This window comes from Primulina eburnea, unplaced genomic scaffold (genome assembly GCF_022965805.1).
Source record: "Primulina eburnea isolate SZY01 unplaced genomic scaffold, ASM2296580v1 ctg822_ERROPOS1000000+, whole genome shotgun sequence".
NCBI lineage: Eukaryota > Viridiplantae > Streptophyta > Magnoliopsida > Lamiales > Gesneriaceae > Primulina > Primulina eburnea.
Genome location: NW_027331592.1, coordinates 57881 through 74422, shown reverse-complemented (window position 1 = coordinate 74422; position 16542 = coordinate 57881). Strand labels below are relative to the sequence as shown.

The 16542-nt window shown below is 38.0% G+C and overlaps 2 protein-coding genes and 1 long non-coding RNA gene across 4 annotated transcripts; 2 read left to right on the top strand and 1 right to left on the bottom strand.

Annotated features, from left to right (window-relative positions):
* Window positions 1-1164: 1164 nt before the first annotated feature.
* On the top strand, window positions 1165-3040 carry LOC140822448 (uncharacterized). Of its 2 annotated transcripts, XR_012115960.1 has the most exons (4): window positions 1165-1477; window positions 1567-1590; window positions 1823-1879; window positions 2469-3040. It is a non-coding gene; the product is annotated as an uncharacterized lncRNA (long non-coding RNA). The 2 variants fall into 2 exon arrangements; XR_012115959.1 differs by having other exon boundaries at window positions 1823-3040.
* Window positions 3041-10289: 7249 nt separating this feature from the next.
* On the top strand, window positions 10290-11399 carry LOC140822453 (transcription repressor OFP13-like). The gene has a single exon (XM_073183230.1). The coding sequence runs from the start codon at window positions 10388-10390 to the stop codon at window positions 11168-11170; it is 783 nt and encodes a 260-aa protein (XP_073039331.1). The 5' UTR covers window positions 10290-10387; the 3' UTR covers window positions 11171-11399.
* Window positions 11400-14112: 2713 nt separating this feature from the next.
* On the bottom strand, window positions 14113-15499 carry LOC140822452 (E3 ubiquitin-protein ligase PUB23-like). The gene has a single exon (XM_073183229.1). It carries the CDS (start codon window positions 15463-15465, stop codon window positions 14227-14229), a length of 1239 nt encoding a protein of 412 aa, XP_073039330.1. The 5' UTR covers window positions 15466-15499; the 3' UTR covers window positions 14113-14226.
* Between the last annotated feature and the right edge of the window lie 1043 nt (window positions 15500-16542).

Below are 16542 nucleotides of genomic sequence, written 5' to 3'. Positions count from 1 at the left end.
CCTATGTATCTCGACTAACACAAAAATTCTTGTAAAACAATACGAAGATTTTATTTAAATAATCTATAAAAAAAAAATAGTTATGTATTGTAAATATGTGCATTATTGACTTTTCTCAGAATAAAAATCCTTAAAGTTGTTTCACGAAAGACCTAAGAACCTTCGAACTCGACTAATGTGTCACTTAAACTAATTTTTTTATGGCTTTTAAACTAACTCAATGATATATTACTACAAACTTTCTGGTCAAAAGTAAATAAATCTAGCCATAGGTGTGCCGCAGCGATGTTATTAGATTTGACGTTATTATTTTACCTTCAATTTTTTTGCTGTAAACTAACAGCATGTTGAGCCCTAGCTCGTACATTTTGCCCGGACTCAATAATTTAAATTACTTTCTAAAAAAGTGATAATTAAATTGGACCGCTGCTGTTAGGTCAATGCGTACTGCACACAGATTTTAATATTGTCGTAAAATTCCTCAACAAGTTCCTTCATTCTATTTCTACCAGAATTAATTTGTCTGGCCAGACAATTTAGGTGAAGAACAAATAATTTTCACATGGTTTCCCCAACTGAAGAACAAATACCGAGTAAAATATATACATACAAAAAATAATTTTTTTTAAAAAAATATATGAGAGAATTAAATTAACGATGACAAAAACTTGTGTGAGACGGTCTCACGAGTCGTATTTGTGAGACGGATATCTTATTTGAGTCATTCATGAAAAAGTATTACTTTTTATGCTAAGAGTATTACTTTTTATTGTGAATATCCGCCGGGTTGACCTGTCTCACAGATTAAGATCCGTGAGACGATCTCACATGAGACACTCTTAATTTTTATGCTAAGAATATTACTTTTTATTGTGAATATCGATAGGATTGACCGTCTCAAAGATTAAGATCCGTGACACGGTCTCACATGATACCCACTGATTAAATATGAATATACTAGCTAGCAATTATAATAATATGATTAATTTATAATATGTGATGAAATAAATAAATGAAAGAAACTAGTAGATGCATTGAATACGGAATAAATGAATTGATTTAATCAGTTGGTGTGTGTGAGAGCCCAACCCGTTAGCCAAAGCCCAGCCCATTTAGTAATTATTAAAAAAAAAATGAAATGAAATGAAAAGAAAAAGGATAAACGTGAAAGTTGTTTTCTCTCTCCCCGTTTTTCCTCTCCAGCACCGAAAGCTCCATCTTTCTTTGTTTTAGAATTTCGAAACTTTGACCGTCGATTCTAGCCGCTCCGGTCGCCGAAACATTTAAGTAAATACATATTCGAAATCCTCTCGTCAAGAGCTATCCAGTGATATCCATTTTGCTAAGAAAATCGCGAGCCCCGAAAATCCCGTCAAAGACCGCCGCCTGTTTTTCGCCGGAAAAGCTGGAAGGAAGCTCGGGTTAGGTTGTTTGAAGCTTAAATTCGAAGCTTTAAGCCTTTTTCGAAATTTCAGAGGTATAATTATGGATTTAGGGTTTCGAATTTTGGGGATTTTAATTCAATTGAGTTCCAATAATTAATATATGTTGTATTATTGATTGTAGGTGCTATATTGGAGCTCATTGGAGGTATTAACGAAATTTCAGGATTTAATTGGGCATAATTTCGAAAATTCAGATTTATGTAATTGGGTTTTCGAATTTTAGTGTTCAATAATTAGGTGTTTAAATGTTATAGAATTGTCGCATATTCATTTTAGAAATATTAAGCCTAAGTTAAGAATTTTTGGAATTTTAGGCTAAATTAGTGAATATTGGAAAAATAAATGGGACTTGATATGAAATGTATTATTTGCCACAGGATTGGAGTTTTCAGGAAATATTTAAGATATTTTGTGGTAATTAAAGTCCAGTTGAGGTACGTATGAACCGTTTTCTTATGACGTCTATAGCGATGTGGAATGACGTTAAGTATATTGTAATGAGTTGTTGCGTGCTTTATGTGCCTCTGTGAATACGTGATTGCACTCATGCATTTATTTGAGTTGATACATAGCATTTCGAGCCTTGACTCCGTTGATTGCTATCATTGTTGATCTGTTGAGATGTTGCGTCATCTTTGGATGCGAGTGATAGGATAGATCACTCCTGACATCTTATCGATGGAACGAGTGATAGGATTAGCACTCTCCTGATGACTGCTCGAGGACTGACCGGGTCGCTACCGGACCCTCGATGCTACGTGCATGGATGAGCGGCGGCATGCTATTACGTTGCTGCAGTCCTGGCACGGGTGGCCACTGTTTCTGTTGCTGATGCGTTTTATTGGACTCCGTTTTGGTATCCGTTATTTCATTGTTACCGACACGCATTGCATTGCATATTATGACATGTTACTTGATTTTATTTCACGTCAGTTATAATTGTCATAATTTTACTGGTTCGTCGTACTGGGGCCTGACCCCTCGTTTCTTTTTATGCTGTGGTTGTTTTTGATGCCATAGCAGGTTATCCAGGAGGATTTGACGCGTCTGGGGGAGCGTCAGGTAGAGGTGCCCAGTCGTCGAGTCAGGGTTGAGAGTTCCCAGATATATATATGTATCATACATTTACCGGGGAGATGCCTCGTGTAGCTGTACTATTACCTTTACGATGTTTTGAATTGATAGTTGTGTGATCGAGCCTTGCCGGCTCTGCATGTGTTTAGTCCTGGCCAGTGCGGCTATAGGTTTGTGGATTGATGTTGTGACTTTATTTCGAGTTTATAAATGTTGTTTGTGATGTTTTGATAATTTTGGGATGTCCTATTTACGAATAGGTCATGCCGAAATTTCTGTAGGCCCAAAATGGAAAATTTTTAATCGCTTTCGCTGTTTACATTAATAAATCCTGCTGTTTGATAATTAAATATTAATCAGGAGCACGGGCCCCCACAGTTGGTATCAGAGCGTAACTGGGATATGCTCGAATTAGAGTCTAGGGCACTTGAGTCTAGACACAAATAAAATGATTGCGTATGTGTTTGACTATTTGCTCTTGTTTGAACTATGTGTTATGATTATTTGAATTATCCTGATTTAGCACTGTTGATTAGATTTTGACTTAGTTTAATAACTAGCTAGGAGACTAAGTTCAGCTTTCCTTTGGTTCTTTTCTGCTTATTAAGTTATTTTTCCTTGATCTTAAATCCTTGTGTCTTATAGAATGGCACCTGGAGGAAGAGGCAGAAAGGGAAAAGAAGTTGTTCAGGAGTCAGAAGCCCAGAATGTCCGGGGACTTGAAGATATTGTTAGGGGTAGACGTGGTCGTCCTGCAGCCCAGGTTGCTAGAAACGTGGAGGAAGAAGTCGAGCAGTTGACTCAAAAAGTTGGTGGGATGCAATTAATAATTTCTCAATTTCAAGAATTACGTCCTCCCAAATTCTTCGGCACTGAAAATGGCGAAAAAGCATCCGGGTGGTTGAAAAGCATAAACCATCTATTTAATTTGCTCGAATATACCGAAAGTGTCAGACTGAAGCTGGCAATCTATCAGTTAAAAGATCGAGCACAACTATGGTGGGAAGCTGCAGAGGAAGCACTGAAAGCATCTGTACAAATCATTACTTGGGAAGTATTCCGTACTCAATTTACCCAAGAATATGCACCTCCTTCTTATTATTATGGCAAGGAAGAAGAGTTCAACCAATTGGTGCAGGGAAATAAAACGGTTGTTGAATATGCTTCTCAATTTTCTGCTCTATTGCCATATGTGCCGCACGTTGCCAGAAATGATCAATCCAAACTTTCTCGTTTCCTGCATGGGCTACAAGGGACTATTCATACTTTGGTGATGACTGGATCGCCTAATACATATGTTCAAGCTGTAGAAATGGCGAAGAAGATAGAGGCTAGTTTGCTCAGAGGAGAATCACGGCCAGTTCCAGTTCCAGCATCTACTTCTCAAGGATCTGGAAGTCATATGCCGATGCCAGCGGGTTTATCTCCTTATCAACCTCAACAGTCATCCCAGCAACCGAAGCAACAACGATTCAGAGCAAGAGGTAAACAATTTAAGAAGAGATCTCAGTCCAGCTCCTCCAGTTCAGGCAGTACTAGAGGGAGCAGTGTTGTTGGGTCTTCGAATGCTGTGTATTGTGACCGCTGTGGTGGAAGACATTTTAGTTCACAGTGTATAGGAGTCCAGGGGTCTTGCTATATATGTGGTCAAGTTGGACATTTCGCCAGAGTATGTCCTAATGCACAAAGACAGCAATTTCAGCCACAACAGTCTGGACAAGTTCCCCGAGGACCAGCTTTCCAGCCATATGCTCCTGCACAGTCATTTCAGCAGTCTGGCTATCCACCACCTCGAGGTCCTCCTCAGCAGCAATTTCCAGTGCCGCAGCAGGCTCGAGTACATGCGTTGACTCAGGACCAGGCTCAGGATGCACCAGGCGGAGTGATTGCAGGTATTTGTTATGTTTTCGATTATCCTGCGCGTATATTGATAGACACTGGAGCATCTCATTCATTTTTATCTGCTGCATTTGTTGATGAGCATGAGATTGCTACTATTCCGTTGTTGGATACTGTGTCTGTGGCTACTCCTGCCGGTGTATACTTGATGTCTCGCGAGATAGTCATAAATTGTGTGATTAGATTTGAGGATAATATTATGATAACTAATCTAATCAAGTTAGCTATGTCTGATTTCGATTGTATCCTTGGTATGGATATATTGACGAATTACCGAGCTACTGTGGACTGTTTCCATGGAATTGTCAGATTTAGACCGTATTATGGCAGCAAATGGAATTTTTATGGTTATGATTCACAGTCTCGAATTCCATTAGTATCTGCAATGGAAATGTTCAGGTTGTTGTCAATCGGCAACGAAGGATTTTTTATCTATGCTCTTGATGCAACACGGGAAGAACGATTGAAAGCTTCAGACATTCCTGTTGTCAAGGATTTTCCTGATGTATTTCCTGATGAGATTCCGGGTTTTCCGCCTCAAAGGGAAATAGATCTTAGCAGTGAATTGATGCCAGGAACAAATCCTATATCTAGAGCACCATATCGTTTAGCTCCGACAGAGTTGAAAGAACTCAAAGAACAGCTTTAGGATTTACTGGAGAAAGGCTATATCAGACCAAGTATGTCGCCTTGGGGAGCTCCAGTATTGTTCGTAAAGAAGAAAGACGGAACGATGAGAATGTGCGTCGATTATCGGCAGTTGAACCGGGCTACTGTGAAGAATAAGTATCCTCTGCCGCGTATTGACGACTTGTTTGATCAGTTGCAGGGTACTTCTGTATATTCCAAGATTGATCTTCGTTCCGGCTATCATCAGCTTAGAGTCCGAGAGGAAGATGTTCCTAAGACAGCGTTTCGGACACGTTATGGACACTATGAATTCCTAGTCGTGCCGTTTGGTTTGACTAATGCTCCAGCGGTGTTTATGGATTTAATGAATCGTGTATTCCGGGAATTCATAGATAAATTCGTTATCGTTTTTATTGATGACATCTTGATTTATTCCAAGTCAAAGAAAGAGCACGAAAAACATTTGACACTAGTTCTCCAAACACTCAGAGAAGCGCAGTTGTATGCCAAGTTTTCTAAGTGTGAGTTCTGGTTGGACAGAGTTTTATTTTTGGGCCATGTTATCTCTGCACAAGGAGTATCTGTTGACCCTAGTAAGGTTGAAGCTGTTATCAATTGGCCTAAACCAACCAATGTGTCTGAGATTCGAAGCTTTTTGGGGTTAGCTGGGTACTATAGGCGTTTCATTGAAGGATTTTCTCGAATAGCTAGGCCTATGACCCAGTTGACGCAGAAAGATCGACGTTTTGTGTGGACTGCAGAATGTGAGTCTAGTTTTCGGACTTTGAAAGAAAAGTTGACCACATCTCCAGTGCTAGCTTTGCCTTCAGGCTCAGGTGGATTTGTTGTCTGTACAGATGCTTCTCTAAATGGACTGGGTTGTGTTTTGATGCAAAATGGGCGAGTGATTGCATATGCTTCTCGTCAATTGAAGCCACATGAGACTCGATATCCAGTTCATGATTTGGAGTTAGCTGCCATTGTGTTTGCATTGAAGATATGGCGTCATTATCTGTACGGAGAACAATTTGTGATTTATTCTGATCACAAGAGTCTGAAGTATCTTTTCACACAGTCTGACTTGAATATGAGACAGCGTCGATGGTTGGAATTGCTTAAGGACTTTGATTGTGAAATTCAGTACCAGCCAGGGCGAATGAATCAAGTTGCAGATGCTTTGAGCAGAAAGGTTCAACCTAAAATGTTGACATCTTTGACTATTTCAAAAGTTCATGAGCATTTGGGAACTTCAGGATGGACTTATCAGTCTAAGGGCGATTACTTTATAGTTTCATCTATTCAAGTTGAGCCACAGATTATTTCTAAAATCAAAGCAGCACAGAGAACTGATCCGCATGTTCATAGATTGAAAGAATTGACTCAGACAGGTCAATCAGACAAGTTCAGTGTTGCTTCAGATGGATGTCTGCGCTATAATGGTAGACTTGTGGTTCCGAATTTGATAGATTTGAAAGAATCTATACTTCGTGAAGCTCATTGTAGTCGGCACAGTGTTCATCCTGGAATCAGAAAGATGTATCATACCTTGAAATCTCATTATTGGTGGGAAGGTATGAAGAAAGAGATTTCTGACTTTGTGGCTAGATGTTTGACGTGCCAACAGGTTAAAGCTGAGAGAATGAGACCTGGTGGTATGTTACATAGTCTTGAAGTGCCACAGTGGAATTGGGAGCACATTGCTATGGATTTTGTGACGCACCTACCTCGTTCTAATCGTGGTTGTGATGCGATTTGGGTGATTGTTGATAGATTATCTAAATCAGCCCATTTTATTCCTTATGATCGTACTTATACTTATACGAAAATGGCAAAAATGTACATCGATCATGTAGTGAGATTGCATGGTGTGCCTGTAACCATAGTATCAGATCGTGATCCCAGGTTTGCCTCAAAGTTTTGGGGTAGTTTGCAATCAGCATTGGGTTCAAAGTTGGCGATGAGTACTGCATATCACCCACAGACAGATGGTCAGTCAGAGAGGACCATTCAGACACTCGAGGATATGTTGCGAGCAGTCGTGATGGATTTTAGTGGTGGTTGGCAGGAATCATTGTCACTTGTGGAATTCTCTTACAATAACAGCTTCCAAGCAACCATCGGAATGGCACCATTTGAAGCCTTATATGGTAGAAAATGTAGATCTCCGATATGCTGGGAAGATGTAGGAGAAAAACAGATGGCAATACCAGAATTTATACAAGAATTGAAAGAGAAGGTTGAAATGATCAGGAAAAGAATGAAAGCAGCGCAGGATCGTCAAGCCAGCTATGCTAATAAAAGGCGTAGGCCTTTAGAATTTCAGGTTGGCGATCAGGTTTTCTTGAAAGTATCACCGTTTCGTGGTACTATGAGATTTGGGCACAAAGGGAAGCTAGCTCCGCGTTATATTGGTCCATATGCGATTGTTGAGAGGATTGGCACGTTGGCTTATCGTTTGGACTTGCCGCAGAGTTTATCTGCGATACATGATGTGTTTCATGTATCTATGCTGCGAAAGTACGAGCCGGATCCTTCTCATGTCTTGAGGACTGATGAGGTGGAGTTAGATAGTTCCCTTAGCTATGTTGAGCATCCAGTGCAAATTCTTGATCATAAAGAAAAGCAACTCAGGAATAAGACGATTCCATTGGTCATGGTGCAATGGAGTAGACATGGGAGAGAAGAAGCTACATGGGAATTAGAGGCAAAGATGCGTCAGGATTGGCCTCACTTGTTTGAAAATGTAATAAATTATTCCATGTATTCTGATTTCCCTATGTACTATCAGTGGTAAATGTTTGTAAACCACTTTTGTATAAAAATTGTGTATGTTAGATTTCGAGGACGAAATCTTCTATTAGTAGGGGAGAATGTGAGAGCCCAACCCGTTAGCCAAAGCCCAGCCCATTTAGTAATTATTAAAAAAAAAATGAAATGAAATGAAAAGAAAAAGGATAAACGTGAAAGTTGTTTTCTCTCTCCCCGTTTTTCCTCTCCAGCACCGAAAGCTCCATCTTTCTTTGTTTTAGAATTTCGAAACTTTGACCGTCGATTCTAGCCGCTCCGGTCGCCGAAACATTTAAGTAAATACATATTCGAAATCCTCTCGTCAAGAGCTATCCAGTGATATCCATTTTGCTAAGAAAATCGCGAGCCCCGAAAATCCCGTCAAAGACCGCCGCCTGTTTTTCGCCGGAAAAGCTGGAAGGAAGCTCGGGTTAGGTTGTTTGAAGCTTAAATTCGAAGCTTTAAGCCTTTTTCGAAATTTCAGAGGTATAATTATGGATTTAGGGTTTCGAATTTTGGGGATTTTAATTCAATTGAGTTCCAATAATTAATATATGTTGTATTATTGATTGTAGGTGCTATATTGGAGCTCATTGGAGGTATTAACGAAATTTCAGGATTTAATTGGGCATAATTTCGAAAATTCAGATTTATGTAATTGGGTTTTCGAATTTTAGTGTTCAATAATTAGGTGTTTAAATGTTATAGAATTGTCGCATATTCATTTTAGAAATATTAAGCCTAAGTTAAGAATTTTTGGAATTTTAGGCTAAATTAGTGAATATTGGAAAAATAAATGGGACTTGATATGAAATGTATTATTTGCCACAGGATTGGAGTTTTCAGGAAATATTTAAGATATTTTGTGGTAATTAAAGTCCAGTTGAGGTACGTATGAACCGTTTTCTTATGACGTCTATAGCGATGTGGAATGACGTTAAGTATATTGTAATGAGTTGTTGCGTGCTTTATGTGCCTCTGTGAATACGTGATTGCACTCATGCATTTATTTGAGTTGATACATAGCATTTCGAGCCTTGACTCCGTTGATTGCTATCATTGTTGATCTGTTGAGATGTTGCGTCATCTTTGGATGCGAGTGATAGGATAGATCACTCCTGACATCTTATCGATGGAACGAGTGATAGGATTAGCACTCTCCTGATGACTGCTCGAGGACTGACCGGGTCGCTACCGGACCCTCGATGCTACGTGCATGGATGAGCGGCGGCATGCTATTACGTTGCTGCAGTCCTGGCACGGGTGGCCACTGTTTCTGTTGCTGATGCGTTTTATTGGACTCCGTTTTGGTATCCGTTATTTCATTGTTACCGACACGCATTGCATTGCATATTATGACATGTTACTTGATTTTATTTCACGTCAGTTATAATTGTCATAATTTTACTGGTTCGTCGTACTGGGGCCTGACCCCTCGTTTCTTTTTATGCTGTGGTTGTTTTTGATGCCATAGCAGGTTATCCAGGAGGATTTGACGCGTCTGGGGGAGCGTCAGGTAGAGGTGCCCAGTCGTCGAGTCAGGGTTGAGAGTTCCCAGATATATATATGTATCATACATTTACCGGGGAGATGCCTCGTGTAGCTGTACTATTACCTTTACGATGTTTTGAATTGATAGTTGTGTGATCGAGCCTTGCCGGCTCTGCATGTGTTTAGTCCTGGCCAGTGCGGCTATAGGTTTGTGGATTGATGTTGTGACTTTATTTCGAGTTTATAAATGTTGTTTGTGATGTTTTGATAATTTTGGGATGTCCTATTTACGAATAGGTCATGCCGAAATTTCTGTAGGCCCAAAATGGAAAATTTTTAATCGCTTTCGCTGTTTACATTAATAAATCCTGCTGTTTGATAATTAAATATTAATCAGGAGCACGGGCCCCCACAGTGTGTCTGTCTATCAGGACCAGATAGATATTCGAAGCCGCCAATTCCGCCAAAAATAATTACTCTCATTTAATTTTGAAACCAAAATATGAATATATCTTTGTTGACACGAAACCAAATTATACATTCACAGAAACTCTCTTTACCTTACCAAGCTTTACAATAAATGCTAAACATCGGAGCAGACCGCACGCATATCCCTACTACACTTTGCATTCTTCTCATACTTTTAATAGTACCCAATATTTCACTCTTTTTTTTTTTCTTTTTCATTCGGGAATAAACTCTAAGTACTAAAGCAACAGTGTGTTAATAGAAAAATCGAACCCTTGACGATAAATATTCGTCATCTCCGACGCTCTCTCAAAGGTCTTGTTTTTTAATACATGATTGAGTTCATATTGAAATCACAGATACATATGAAAAATATTATTTGTGTGATAATGTAAAATATTATTTGTGTGATTATTTTTTTTTTACTTTTAAATTTTTTATTTTATCGTGTTCAAATCTGCCGTTGGCGTTGAACCGAACCTGTCCAAGCTTTTAATGCGTCGTACTCGTACCAATGAAAGTGGGGAAAAAAAATGTTACCCAACTACATTTCGTCCCCTGGCTGTCATAAAACTTGGTAGAAAACCAACCAAATGAGCAAGAAAATGAAGCTGCCATTTACGCTCAAAGCCACGGAAAATTCCGCCTCCGCTACCTCCTCTCCTTGGCTATGGCCAGCCTGTGTAAACAACCTCAGAACCCTCTCTTTCCGTAATTGCAACAACGAAAACACGTGCAAGGTTACGAACTCAACCTATCTCGAAGATCCTATTGATAGAAATAGTACCATTGAATTCATCGACAGTACCCCAGATTCATTTTTCAGCGCCACAGCCTCTTTTAACTCGGGAATCTCCATCATTGGTCAGCAAGATCCGAACGACGACAACGATGCATCTGCAGCTACTGCGGTGATTCAAGGTTTGAAGTCGAAGAGGCTGTTCTTCGAACCTGGAGAGACGAGCTCCATCCTAGAAGAAGCGAAAACCCACGTCTTTCCACGTACGAAAAGTGTCAAAATCTTGGCTATGGATTCCAGGGACCCCTTCACAGACTTCAGGGCTTCAATGGAGGAAATGGTGGAAGCCCATGGATTGAAAGATGATTGGGATTGCTTGGAGGAGCTCTTGTCTTACTATCTGAGAGTAAATTGCAGAAGTAACCATGGGTATATCGTCGGAGCTTTTGTGGATTTGCTGCTTCATCTTCAACATCTTGCTGTTTCTGCCAAAGTTTCTTCAAATCCCGCCCTCGATAAACGCTGCTCATCTTCTTCAACTGCTACCCACCGTTCTTTTACTTCTCACATGTCAGTTCCTTCTTCCACTTGTTCATCAATCAGCCCATGTTTGTCTTCACTGGAAAATGAAGATTAGATAAATATCACTCAGGACAAAGAAAATGTTTAAATCATTAGGTTTATCGATTGTATAAGCGGAAAAAAAAAAACCAAGGGTCTTACGCTATATAAATATATAGTTTCAGAGAATTAATGGCAGTTTAATTAGTTATTTTGTTAACCCTCCATTAATTAATCTCCGTGTTTGGAGTTAACACTTTAGAAAAGGTGATTAGATCTAGAAATGAATGTGCTTGTCGGCAAATCATGACGATGAAGATGACAGTTGAAATTTACTTTAGAACAGCGAAAATCCACGGTTGCCAGAAATTAATGATCTGATCATTGTTAAAACTGAAACGACTGCATGTATTTCAATGATTTAGTTTATTAATTACTTTATGAAAAACATTATCGATTCTTAATTAATACAAGCAAGCAATTGAGCACATAGATAAGTGTGTTATGTATTGCATGCATGTATATATATATATATATATATATATATACATACATAATATTGTATAATATATCACGTAAGAACTAAGAAGAATGGATTATCTATATTAAAGAAGAAAATTTTAATGATATCCTTTATCAGAATATTATTGTATTTCAGAACTAAGAAGAATGGACGAGTTATATAAAAGATAGGAAGATTTCATGTTACTTTTTGATCGCAAAACACCCTAAAAGTATGTTTAAATCTATGGATCCCGTGAGCAATCTACGTTTGTGATCTTGTATATTTCGCTTTTCCGACATCTTACTAAGTTTCTTTTTCATCTTTTTGTAAAGATACAGTCCACTACATTAAAGCTTCATCTTGTGTGTTGGAGAAAGTTACAATAATCACATTAAACCTTCGAATATGTTCGAAGATCTCGAAATGATCTTCCGGTTCAGGGAAGATCCACATGTATTGATTTTGTTATCCCAAATGGTAAATGAAAATAATTTGGAAGGATACAAAATGACAATTAATATATCTTTATCTCTATTTTATTTTTATATATTTTTTTAATCTTGAAAGGCTTATAAGATTCTTGGGTCCTGAGCTAAGAGTTAGAGGAAAAAACAAAAAAAAAAAAAAAACAATGGACACGGAAGAATGTTACCAGAAATGAAATCAAGGCTTGTGGTCCTTTCTTGTAAAATTATAGCTTCAATCCGAAATATTTTATTTTAATAATGTAAATTTGGATCTTGATAAGATTATATCAAGGTATTCTATTACAAACTTTCTAATGCACAAGGATCTTGAAGGATTTGAACATAAATATTGGGACGATACTACGAGTGCAATTGTTTTCGATATAATGAAAATTTAAATTAACTAATCTCACATAAACTCATGTGAGATGGTTTCAAAAGCCAATTTTGTGAGATATATTTTATTTGAATCACTCATGAAAAAATATTATTTTTTATGTTAAATATTTCTTTTTATTGTAAATATGAGTAGAGTTAACACGTCTCACGAATAAAGATCTGTGAGAGCGTTCTGTAAGAGACCTACTGAATTTACATATGATTTTTGTGCACATAATCACACCAAAAGAATTCAAATATTTCAACTGCACTTCTTGTGTAATCGTATACCTTTTAGTATTCATTTGCAAAAAATCCCTGCGAATTTTGCATTATTTGCCTCTAAACTGATACTTCATTGAGTAACGCGATACTTTTTCTCGTGTTGCCTGGTTTATTTTTGGTATAGAATAATTAAATGAAAATATCATTTCCCAAGATAAACCTTTTTTTTGGGCCCGTGGTAGCATTTAATAATGGGCCGTGGCCCACTTATACAGATATCCAATATTCAAAACTTGTCTTACCTCCAAAAAAAAAAAAAAAAACCTCAAAACCTATCTAATAAAACTTATCCAAAAAACAAAGAGTAGGTCTCTTATGAGACGGTCTCACGAATCTTTATCTATGAGATGGTCAACCTTACCGATATTCACAATAAAAAGTCATAATTTTTCATGGATGACACAAATAAGACAACAGTCTCATAAAATACGACCCTTGAGACCGTCTCACACAAATTTTTGCCAAAAACAAAAACTTATATAATGAAGTTGATGGATTAAATTCATGTTTTTTTTTGGTTTTTTAAGATTTTATTTTTAATTCTTTTTCAAAACAATCATGAAAATAATAGAGGCAGGTGCTTTTAACTAGTTGTATATAAATTAATTCAACAAATTGAATTAAAGAAAATTTCAGAAGCAGAGCACCGTTGAATATAAGAAACTTCAGAAGTAATAAGCTCGAGTGTGGAGTATGAATATATGCTCCTATGAGAGGTTCTCAAATGAATAAACCGTCAATGCATAGGTTAAGTTTTAGCCATCTGAAGAATTTTAAAACATATTTTTGAGTAAAACTTATATTGCTGGTAAGGTGGTCGCTGGTTCTTTATGGAAATTTTCCGGGATCCATGTACCGGAAAACGGTTCAGCGGAGATACTACACGGTGACTGGTGAAAATCCGGATGAGAGAGTTTGGGTCAGTTGATAGAAACAGGCAAGAGCGAGAGCTTTATACAAAAGGCGATAGAGCAGCAGGGTAGAGGACAAGTGATGGATACTATAATGGAGATCCAAGAGAGGGACGGTGCTGTAAAGGAAGTAGAGAAGAATCTTCGGGGGAGCAGCTTAATGGCTAGTTCTTTTGAGAGAGGTGGGACTGAGCAGCTCGAGGTTGATAGGAAACATCAGAAGAAATCGAGGAAACGGACTTGTTATGGGATTATTCTGCTGCTGATTATTTTCTGGATCATTGTTCTATCTGTTCGGCCATGGAAGTAACAAGTGAATTACACATTGAGTTTTAATCTTGGGAGGTTTACTTTGTTTTATCATGGTCATATTCATATGCTCCCGGTGCTTGTTTCATATCCTTAAGTCAATCTTTTAACTCATTATTTATGGAATTTTCTTCATGGAACCCAATTCTAGTCCTTCAAATCTTTCAAAGAAAATGTTCTATATGAGCACCAGTTTGTTTTGTTGGCCGTGTAATTTTCTAGTTAAAATCAAAAATTTTCGACGAGTTATATAGTCTAGAAATGTATTCCCAACTGATCAAGATGGATATGCACAAATCAGATGCTGAGGTATGCATGAAGAATTCCTCCAAGCCCTAGCATGCAATCGAAGCATTTCTCTTGCTCTCTCCTTTATTTTACTCCCACAATCCACTTGAAGAACTAAGCACAATTTCGCCACCACACCGACATGTAACATTTCCTGCAAAACTCCGGGCGTAGCCGAAAATTTTGAAATCGAATGCAAAATCCTCACACCCCGCTCGCTTGCCACCTGAGAGATTCGAAGTATTTTCTTCGAAACAATGGCTATTCCAGCGCTGTGATCCAGCAGCTCGGCTCTACCCTCCGCGAACTGGCATAGTATCTCCAGCACCACTAGCATCATTTCGCAAGCCCTTTTATCCGACGAATCTAGTAAAAGGTCGATCAATAAAGGGACCGTGCCTGCTTCCAATGCTTTGATCCTGTTCCTCCCCCATGGACAGACGTTGATCAGCACTTTGAGCGTGGATTTTATAGTCTTTTTCGAGAACTCGTCATTCAAGATTTGTGCACATTGAACAAAGAATTCGGAACTTAGGTTGATGACGTTTCGAGCTGGATCGGCTACTTCAAGAATTGACTTTAGTAGCATGATAGCATAAGCCCGTGATTCGTAGCTCCCAAATTGCATCATACTGGTCAAGGATTCAACTAACTCTCGGTTGCAGACTGATTCCAACCACGATTCCGACAGATGGAGACTGTAAAGAATGCTTAAAGCCTCCTCGCACATCAATTTCGATTCCGATTTAGCTTCAAATTCGTTGTCAGCGCGATAACTTTCCAGGGTTTTATTTACAATAAACGATGCCAAGAAATCGGCAGTTCCGACCGCTTCCATGCATCTTTTATTGGCCTGGTTCTCTGAAGCGATGGATTTAAGTCTTCGTAAGCAACCCATCTGTATCTGTGGAGAATCGGCGTCGTTGAGTAGTTTCAGAACCTGAGACTTACTGACTGGAGATCTCGGTGTGGGGAGCCTTTCGATGCCATGCGAGGAGTGGAGGGTGCACCAGGATTGGATCAGGCGCCTGAGGGTGATGTTTGGGATCAATTCGGAGTCGGAGAGGACCTGTCTCGTGACCGGACACGTGTCGTTCTCGCGAGTGAATATCCAATTTTCGATGCTATCTCTGTCGAATGTTATGCCAGTAGAGATCGTCACCGGATCTTTCATCATGTCTAGAGTAATAGGACACAGAAAATATGGAGGAATTTCTACTTCCGCCATATATTTCCAGGACTTGGTAGAATATGGAGTCTTGAAATTGTTTATTTGCTTTTGCTTTGAGAAATCTTGCATTGGAGATTCGGTTTTATACGTTGGGAGGGAAGAAATCGAAACGGGAAGTCAAAATTTTCAAAAGTCAACACACGCAATTGTGTGTGCTTAACTGGATGATTTTTTATTTTTTTATTTTAAAATATTTTGGGGCTTTGGACTTGGACTGGTCGTCTGTCATGCACCGACTCTTTGACTTTCTTTTCCCACGTGGTGGATCTTTTTTTTAAATTGTGTAATAAGAAAAGTCAAATAGAATGAATATTATTATTGTAATAGCTTTTATATTCGTGGATTCCGTTTTGACTTTTAATTCTTGTAATATAATAAAAACCCAAAAAAAAAAAAACAAAAGTTCACAGAGTTCGAAATAAAATCTTTTTAAAAAATAAAAAAATCATTTAGTTCATAAAAATTATAGACAAAAACTTGATTTAAACGGTATCACGGATCGTATTTGTGAGACAAATCTATTACTTGGGCCATCCGTGAAAAAGTATTACTTTTTTATGCTAAGGTACTATTTTTTATTGTGAATATCGGTAGAGTTGACCCATCTCACAAATTAATATCCGTAAGACGGTTTCACATGAGACCCACTCAAAATTATATTCTTATGAGTCATTCATCATTATGCTTAATTCTGCAATGATTATTTCCCGATGAGCACACGGAATTTGCAGTTAAATCCAAACTTTATTTTCAATTACTTATATTTAAGTCCAGGTCTTGGTTTTTTGTTGCATTTAATGTAAATGCGCAAGTACTGACATATTTGCGCCGACATCAAATTCTCCAAATGTTGGATAAACAATACACAAGTTTCAAATCTACGACCAATTTATTTTCAAATTCTGAAAATAAGAAAAAAAAATAAAAAAAAAGATAAAAAGAAATCAGGCGTGAACATAAATCTACCAAACATAAAAATCATTTACATTTTCCGATTCATTTTTTTTTATTTCAATTTTTTCTACCTCAAATCCATAATATATCAAATTTTATTATTGATATATTTTTTTTCTC